The following is a 10,000-nucleotide window of genomic DNA, read 5'->3' as shown; positions in this document are numbered from 1 at the left end:
ACTGGTGGCACAAAACAAACTGGAAGAGGAAGGCGTGGAGGAGGCCATTGCTCTGCACTGCATCATCCATCAGCAGGTCCTTTGCAGCAAATGCAGGAAGTTTGACAATGTGATGTCTATTGTTGTGAAATGCATCAACCAAATCAGATCCAGGGGCTTAAAGCACCGAAGGTTCTGAGCTTTTTTAGAGGAAATGGAGTCAGAATATGGGGATGTGCTCGACTTCACTGAGGTACGTTGGCTCAGCAGGGGAAATGTATTAAAGAGACTTTTTGAGTTGAGAGCAGAAGTGAAGCCTTCATGGAGAAGGATGGAGTTAGTGTTCCTGTGCTAACTGATCCCAAATGGCTCATGGACTCAGCTTTTCTTGTTGATATGACACATGAGCTTAATGTACTGAACAAGACGTTACAAGGCCAGGGGCAACTTGTCAGTGCTGCCTATGACAACGTGAGAGCATTCTCCACAAAACTGGCGCTCTGGAAAGCTCAGCTCTCTCAGACAAACCTTTGCCATTTCCCAGCATGCAAGGCACTCGTGGATGCAGGCACACCATTCAGTGCTGACGAGTATGTTGATGTCATTTTGAGGCTACAGGAGGAATTTGATCACAGATTTGCTGACTTCAAGACACACAGAGCCACCTTTCACATTTTTGCGGACCCCTTCTCCTTTGATGTGCAAGATGCCCCTTCTGTGCTTCAAATGGAGCTCATTGAGCTGCAGTGCAACTCTGAACTCAAAGCAAAGTTCAGGGAGGTGAGTGGAAAAGCAGACAAGCTTGGACAATTTTTGAGAGGATTGAGTCCTAGTTTCCCTCGGCTTTCCCGAATGTTCAAGCGGACCATGTGCCTTTTTGGTAGCACATACTTGTGCCAAAAGCTCTTCTCCACTTTGAACTTCAATAAGTCCAAGTACAGGTCCAGACTTACGGATGATCATCTTCAAGACATACTGAGGGTCGCAACTGCTTCCTCCTTCAGGCCAAATCTGGCTCGGCTATGCAAGAGGAAACGCTGCCAGGTCTCTAGCAGCAAGGAGTAGGCAAGAGAAGCCATGTTCAGAAGAACAGTTCATTTTCTACAGTGTTCCATTCATGTTCAGAAGAAGGTTATAGAACTGTTAATACAGACATTTCAATCTAAATACAGCAGATATAGAAGACTGAAAGATACACAAGTTCACTGACTAAAAATATCTTATTATTATTTTATTTATGTTTTACAGATTGATTTATTTTCTTATTAATTCTTAATTTGTTTATTCATTTTTCATATTTTGTGTTAAAAAATAAAAATAAAGAGATTTGAGAAGATTGGAATTTTTTAACCATGTCTTTCTTGTGGAAAACCTAATGCGGCCCAGCCTCACCCAGACTCTGCCTGCAGCGGCCCCCAGCTAAATTGAGTTTGAGACCCCTGTCCTACACCATAAATCAGTAAGAGAGGGTACGACCTCTCTCATTGCCCCAAGTGGTGTGTGCATGCCAGAGCACTCTGGAAGGCACACAGAGTCTTTACAGACTACTAAGGATCAATCCTCTATCATCATCCAATCAATTATAAAACTAAGCATGTATGAGTAAATATTTTTAAGCATATCCCATATGGAAAAGACTAAAAACCTATATGATGAAAGTCATACTCACGAAAGTGGCCACTTTCTCATTACTTTCATATATTGTTTTAGTAAGTATCGAAAACATACAAGTTTCATTATATAATTTTTCAAGGGATCTTATATCTGTTTTCACTCTTGTATGCTTTTCATACAAGTTTCACACAAGACAGATACAAACTTTATAAGATTTATATATCTTTTCCATATGGGAAATGACAATCAACAATATAAACCTTACAGCTGGTTTTAATAACAGAATTCATTTGTTTCTCAAACGAGAAAGAGCTATCGAGAAACACTCCTAAATCTTTAGTTCTTAACTTTTCCAGTGGGCCAAGGTCAACATTATCTGCTAATGCTAAATAGGCTGCCGTTATTAACTAATGCTAATTTGACATGAATTAGCATTATGCACTAATGCTAACACTTACTTTTTTTAAAAATGTGAGTAGCTAATGCTAACACTATTTCCCTTAACTTTATAACAATGTGAACGGCTAATGCTAACACTCTTTTTCCTAGCATTATAACATCTGAGCTGCTAATGCTAAGTAGGCTGCCATTAGCACCTACGTCTAATTTAAGGCAAATACGCATTAGAACCTAATGCTCATATCGTTTTCCTTTGCTTTATAACAATGTGAGCAGCTACTGCTAAATAGCATTAGCTAATAACAGCAGTCTAATTTAATGCAAGTTAGCCTCATTTGCATTACAACGATGTGAGGAGTTAACGCCAAGTATGCTGCCATTAGTGGCTAATTCTAATTAGGGGTGAATAAATATTACCAGCTAATGCTAATATCGTATTCTCTTCCCTTTTAACAATGTGAGCAGCTAGTGCTAGGTAGGCTGATGCTAGCAGCTAATGCTAAAGCTAATTTAATGTGAATTAGCATCACATTAGTGAGGAGTTAATGCTAAGTAGACTGCCATTAGCAGGTAATGCTAATTTTAGGTGAATAGGAATTGGCAGATAATGCTAATACCATATTTTCTTGCTTTATAACAATGTGACCAGCTAATGCTATGTAGGTTGCCGTTATTAGCTAATACTAATTTGAGGTGAATTAGCATTATCCCCTTATGCTAACAATGTTTTTTCTTACTTTTTAACAATACAAGTAGCTAATGTGAACACTTTTTTTTTTATTGAATTCTAATTTTTCCCTTGCGATGTGAAGAGTTAATGCTAAATAGGATGCCATTAGTGGCTAATTCTAATTTTAGATGAGAAAGCATTAGAAGCTAATGCTAATACCATATTTTCTTGCTTTATATCAATATTAGTAGGTAATGCTGAGTACGTAGCCATTATTAGCTAATGCTAATTTAGGTGAATTAGCATTATCCACTAATGCTAACACTGTTTTTGCCAACTCTTTTCCCTTGCATTATAACAATATGAGCAGCTAATGCTAAGAAGGCTGCCATTATTAGGTAATGCTAATTATTATGTGTGTTAGCATTATCCGCTGCTGCTAGCAATGTTTTATCTTACCTTTTAACAATATCAGCAGCTAATGCTAACACTACTTTAATTTCAGTTAAACCTACTTAGCATTAATTAACTTCATTTAGCATTAAGAAGTTTTTGCTATAGGCTACCATTAGTGGCTAATGCTAATTTTAGGTAAATAGAAATTGGCAGCTAATGCTAATACCATATTTTCTTGCCTTATAACAATGTGACCAGCTAATGCTAAGCAGGTGCCATTATTAGCTAATACTAATTTGAGATGAATTAGCATTATCCGCTTATGCTAACAATGTTTTTTCTTACTTTTTAACAATACGCCATTAGTGGCTAATTCTAATTTTAGATGAAAAAGGATTAACAGCTAATGCTCATACTGTTTGCTTTGTAAGAATGACAGCAGCTAATGATATGAAGTCTACCGTTATTAACTAATGCTAATTTGATGAGAATTAGCATTATCCGATAATGGTAACTCTTTTCCCCTGCATTATAACAATGTCAGGAGTTAATGCTAAGTAGACTGCCATTAGGGGCTAACTCTAATTAGGGGTGAATAATTATTAGCAGCTAATACTAATACCGTTTTCTCTTTTTCCTTATAACAACTTGAGCAGCTAATGCTAATTTGATGCGAATTAGCATTATATTAGTGAGCAGTTAATGCTAAGTAGGCTGCCATTATTAACTAATACTACGTTGACGTGAATTAGCATTATGCGCTACTGCTAATACTGTTTTCTCTTACTTATTAAAAATGATAGTAGCTAATACTAATACTCTTTTCCGTTGGGTAACAACAAAGTGAGGAATTAATGCTAAGTTGGCTGCTTTTAGCGGCTTATTCTAATTAGGGGTGAATAATTATTAGCAGCAAATGCTAATACCGTTTTCTCTTTCCTTATAACAATATGAGCAGTTAATGCTAATTTGATGTAAATTAGCATTATATTAGTGAGGAGTTAATGCTAAGTAGGCTGCCATTAGCAGCTAAAGGTAATTTGAGGTGAATAAGCACTAGTAGCTAATGCCAATACCCTTTTCTCTTGTGTTATAATGATGTGAAACGTTAATATTGTTCTCAAACAACAGAATGAGAATGAAATATTGATTCTAACAGGGCCCATAAACAGCATTAGCTTAGCAGCATTAGCTTATCAGAGTCTCCATCATGGTCACACAAATCCTTAGCGGAGCAAAGTGGCCTACTTAGCAATAGCTGCTGTAGAAAGCAAAGGGAAAACAGTATTAGCATTAGCTGCTAAATGTGCACTTGAGAACAAATCTATTGTGAATTCAGCCGTGAATGTAGTGTTTCCAGTAAGCTTCCATTTCCAAATGTTAGCTGCTCCTGTCTGCCTCTTTGTCACACACACAGACTGAAATGATTCACAGCCTTGTTTCATCCTTCTGTCAGTGTCACTGACTGTCACTGTGACTGTGGACATACAGCATGGGAAACACACACATGGCTGATACTTGTATCTAAAGTTACAAAATGTTGTCTCTGTCCAAATATTACCTAACTGTAAGTCTACTTTTAATGAAACTCTCAACATGACTTATCAGTTATCATTAATGTTCCTGCAAACAGACTCCTTGAAGACCCCCTACATAAATATCCATGTACTATCCAGCTAGACTAGTGTGTCTGTCCCTGAAAATATTCCTGCATGTGTGATTGTTCATGTCTCATCTGCAGGAAACAAACAGGAAGTGAGTGAAAGACACAGGAAATGATTCCAGCTCTTCCTCCTATATCAGACATTCTCTCCATACCTGAGAGTGTCCAGTCTCCAGCCTGGATCCTTCAGTCCAGCCGACAGAAGCTTCATTCCTGAGGGACCTGGATGATTGTAGCTCAGGTCCAGCTCTCTCAGATGGGAGGGGTTGGAGGTCAGAGCTGAGGCCAGAGAAGTACAGCCTTCCTCTGTGATCAGACAGCCTGACAGACTGCAGACACACAAAACAACAATCCATCTGTTATCCATCTCTATAGCAGCATAACTAAGTGATGGTTCAGGGTCACCTGATCCAGCTCTAACTATAAGTTTTATCAAAAAGGAAAGTTTGAAGCTGATCGTCAAAGTAGAGAGGGTGTCTGTCTCCTGAACTCAAACTGGGAGCTGCTTCCACACCCAGTCCAACATAGCCAGGTTTTCTTTGCTGCTTTGACAAAACCTCAAATCCCAGTCAGAGATGGTGAGCATCATCACAGTGATGATCATTTCTCTGTTAACCCAGGCTTTCTGCTTCAGGATCTGTGCACGCTCACAGAACAAGGAGACCTTTAAACATCATTTCACTAAATGGATGGACTGAGCTCAGCCTACAGATGAACTGGATAAATAAAGATTTGACCTCAGTGTGCTCAGTGTTCCTGTCTATTCCTAACATATTCCTAACATGATAGCTGCACTTTAGAGCTCTAAAACTGGAACTGACACATATTTAAACTCCACATGTTACTCAGTACATTCAGTTCTGACACTCGCCCACAGTCCAACAAAGGAAACATGGAGATCACATCAGTTTGTCACCAAAGTCTAATTATTCCAGAGGGCAGTGTTGATACAACTAAAGTTATTTTTAAGCAAAGTTGAGTTTTTTATCGTCGGAGTACTTCATGTCTGAAGTATCACTTAAATGCATTACACGCTGTTGATGGCAGCAAACAAACCACCCAAACAAACAGAGGTGGGAGGCTTGGGCAGACTACGTAGGATCAGCTTGTGGGAGGAGTCAGGATAAAACCAAAGAAAGACAAGCTAACAAACACCACAGTGAAGTGAGTAGCTACAAACTGCAGGCCGATTAGTGTTGTTGAAGAAGTCGGTCTGAGGAACGTTCTTAGGATCAACAAATGACGGCATGTATGAGCCTCCCTCAAGACGCACCATCACAAGAAGAACACATGAGCTGTAGAAAAAGGAGAGACTATGAAAGCCACGGCGTTACAACGTGCACCAGCTGTTGGTCTCTGGAGACTACTGGGCGTGGCTGGGTAACCATGGTTACTTGGGAGTTACAGTACATGATATTAATGAAGAGTGGGAGCTGCGTTCTATAGCAAACAATTTGTTATGAGGTAATCAGCTGATCTTAGTTTAACCGGAAGCCCTTCACAATAATTGCAATGCCTTTATTTTGTACAACTACCATCAGTTCGTCTGTACTGATGGTAACTTAAAGTCACACTAATGTCGTTTAGTTTCTATAGTTTATGTAGTGGAAGTATACTACAGTACCCTGATCACTGATAGGACAGATTTATGTAGATATACACCTTTGTGTTTAACATTACTGCATTATAGTACTGTGATCTTTGTCCTTATATATGGCTATATTAGCTATACTGATGTACGTACATATAACTGGATATGTAACTTATCTATTCATCTTATTTGTCATGTATTTGTATTGTGTACTTCCTTTTTGTAAGAAACCACACACATGATCACAGCCGCAAGAATCAATCAGTGAAAGAATAAAGTGTCTCAAACCAAACCTTAAGCTCTTTATTCCACATGCTGGGATCATTTGGCCTTCAGTGGTGTTCTGGCTGACACACCGGAGTGACCAGAGTGCTAAAGAGTGAATCGGACACACCAGTCATCCCTGATATCTCCACTACATTTAATCGTCCTTCAGCTTGTGGCTGCCGTTAGCTGGTCTGCTAGTTAGCTGATTTGCTATTTAGCCGGTGTGCTAGTTAGCTGGTGTGCTAGTTAGCCGGTTCGCTAGTCAGCTGGTGTGCTGACCAGCGAACCAGTAGGTTACAAGATGAGCTTGTCTGTCTGATGAGCCAGCTCTCTCTGTCTTGGTCATTTTGTCCTTGGGCAAAACCTAACCTACCACTACAACTGTAGCTTACCTCCACCAGTGTGTGAATGTGAGAGTGAATGAATACAGGGAGTGCAGAATTATTAGGCAAATGAGTATTTTGTCCACATCATCCTCTTCATGCATGTTGTCTTACTCCAAGCTGTATAGGCTCGAAAGCCTACTACCAATTAAGCATATTAGGTGATGTGCATCTCTGTAATGAGAAGGGGTGTGGTCTAATGACATCAACACCCTATATCAGGTGTGCATAATTATTAGGTAACGTCCTTTCCTTTGGCAAAATGGGTCAAAAGAACGACTTGACAGGCTCAGAAAAGTCAAAAACAGTGAGATATCTTGCAGAGGGATGCAGCAGTCTCAAAATTGCAAAGCTTCTGAAGCGTGATCATCGAACAATCAAGCGTTTCATTCAAAATAGTCAACAGGGTCGCAAGAAGCGTGTGGAAAAACCAAGGCACAAAATAACTGCCCATGAACTGAGAAAAGTCAAGCGTGCAGCTGCCAAGATGCCACTTGCCACCAGTTTGGCCATATTTCAGAGCTGCAACATCACTGGAGTGCCCAAGAGCACAAGGTGTGCAATACTCAGAGACATGGCCAAGGTAAGAAAGGCTGAAAGACGACCACCACTGAACAATACACACAAGCTGAAACGTCAAGACTGGGCCAAGAAATATCTCAAGACTGGTTTTTCTAAGGTTTTATGGACTGATGAAATGAGAGTGAGTCTTGATGGGCCAGATGGATGGGCCCGTGGCTGGATTGGTAAAGGGCAGAGAGCTCCAGTCCCACTCAGACGCCAGCAAGGTGGAGGTGGAGTACTGGTTTGGGCTGGTATCATCAAAGATGAGCTTGTGGGGCCTTTTCGGGTTGAGGATGGAGTCAAGCTCAACTCCCAGTCCTACTGCCAGTTTCTGGAAGACACCTTCTTCAAGCAGTGGTACAGGAAGAAGTCTGCATCCTTCAAGAAAAACATGATTTTCATGCAGGACAATGCTCCATCACACGCGTCCAAGTACTCCACAGCGTGGCTGCAAGAAAGGGTATAAAAGAAGAAAAACTAATGACATGGCCTCCTTGTTCACCTGATCTGAACCCCATTGAGAACCTGTGGTCCATCATCAAATGTGAGATTTACAAGGAGGGAAAACAGTACACCTCTCTGAACAGTGTCTGGGAGGCTGTGGTTGCTGCTGCACGCAATGTTGATGGTGAACAGATCAAAACACTGACAGAATCCATGGATGGCAGGCTTTTGAGTGTCCTTGCAAAGAAAGGTGGCTATATTGGGCGCTGATTTGTTTTTGTTTTGTTTTTGAATGTCAGAAATGTATATTTGTGAATGTGGAGATGTTATATTGGTGTCACTGGTAAAAATAAATAATTGAAACGAGTATATATTTGTTTTTTGTTAAGTTGCCTAATAATTCTGCACAGTAATAGTCACCTGCACACACAGATATCCCCCTAAAATAGCTAAAACTAAAAACAAACTAAAAACTACTTCCAAAAACATTCAGCTTTGATATTAATGAGTTTTTTGGGTTCATTGAGAACATGGTTGTTGTTCAATAATAAAATTATTCCTCAAAAATACAACTTGCCTAATAATTCTGCACTCCCTGTAGTGGGATTGTAAAGGGTCTTTGAGGGTCTCGAAAAGCGCTATATAAATGCAATCCATTATTATTATTAAGAGCATCTTTAGGCCTGACTGTGCTCATCCTTCCTCCAACCTCTCCTTACCAAAGATAACAACTACATCAGTATTAGCTCAATAACAATTTCTGCAATTCAATTGTGGACATTCATTTTTAAACCTTGTGTAAAACGATAAAACCTCAAAGTCTGAGCATTATTCTTTGTGCAAACAGCTCTTGCAGGTTCCCACGGACTTAGGTTATTTTTATTATTTAATTACTTTCCTTTAAGCAGCTGTTCAGGCTACTAAACTCATCCCAGAAATAACAAGTGACACCATTAATAGTAGAGGTGGGAATCACCATACAACTCGCGATACGATATTATCACAATACTTAACGCACGATACGATATTATTGCGATTTTTTAAAATATTTTGCGATATTTAAATTCTGCACATAAAGGTAAACTTTATCAATATTCATTTTATCTAATATCAAAGTCTCACACTCAGTCTTTCTCTCATTTCAGTCAGTTTTATTGTTGACAAACTGAACGGTTTGTATTACAGTCTAGTCCAACTTAACTGAATGCAACCATCTGGTACAATTATAGCTATTCTGAACTATGCAATTTATGAAAACTATGCAGCCCCTTCAGCAACTGAAGAATTTGAAAGTAAATTTAAAAAAATATATAATTTTACATTAAATAAAAAAGTTTCAAACTTAATTAAAATTAAACATGTCTTAAATTAAAATAAGTAAACTGTCATGTTTATTGCTGCCAAAAAAAAAGTTAAACACATTTGGACAGTGAAGGAATGTCAGGATTGTTGCTCAGAAAAAGGATCAACATGCTCTGAAGTCAACATGCTCTGACTCCAGAGCATGTTGACTTCAGAGAAAAAATTGTTTGTAACAAAATATCGATTTCTGCTGTCCCTGTATCGATACATTATTAGCAAACAAAATATCACGATACTACACAGTATCGATTTTTTCCCCCACCCCTAATTAATAGTGGAGCTAACTTTAACAGGTGAAACTGATTTGACCTATAAGGCTACTGCAGTTACTTCTTATCAGGTTTAGTAGGGAAGACATCTGGATGAGGTAGTTAGTAGTATGTAGTTAGTACCGGGCGACTCTGTTTTATCAAACTATGGCCATTACTACTGTGATCATTTGCAGCCCAGTGTGCCGCTCTCTCTGCTGGGATGAACCACTGGAGCTCACCCAGTCATCCCTTTCTTTCTCTCAAGAAGAAGTGAAATAAATATATTTATTATGTTACGAGTCTAATATTCTTTAAATCAAACTGTAATGAATAAATCAAGCAAGAAGATTTGGTGGCTCCACGTGTTGTAGAAGAAAAGATAAACATCTCATTTTGAGAAATCAGCCTTTAAAATTA

General features: G+C 39.0%; 2 protein-coding genes across 2 annotated transcripts in view; both read right to left on the bottom strand.

The window, feature by feature from the left end:
- Nucleotides 1-6,109, bottom strand: part of LOC146546167 (uncharacterized) — an 11,413-nt gene extending 5,304 nt beyond the window's left edge. Inside the window, exon 1 of the mRNA XM_085266647.1 lies at nucleotides 6,056-6,109. Coding sequence (XP_085122773.1) covers nucleotides 6,056-6,109 — 54 coding nt within the window. The remainder of the gene's footprint in view (nucleotides 1-6,055) is intronic.
- The window catches only part of LOC146546160 (uncharacterized), a 168,397-nt gene that overhangs the window by 11,702 nt on the left and 146,695 nt on the right, over nucleotides 1-10,000 (bottom strand). The window lies entirely within an intron of this gene.

The sequence above is a fragment of the Mchenga conophoros genome, unplaced genomic scaffold (assembly GCF_057382185.1).
Source record: "Mchenga conophoros isolate Kocher_MC1m ecotype Shallow Benthic unplaced genomic scaffold, M_conophoros_male_GT1.1 unmapped_scaffold_6, whole genome shotgun sequence".
Lineage (NCBI taxonomy): Eukaryota > Metazoa > Chordata > Actinopteri > Cichliformes > Cichlidae > Mchenga > Mchenga conophoros.
The sequence above is the reverse complement of the archived record's forward strand: the minus strand, read 5'-3'. Positions and strand labels throughout refer to the sequence as shown.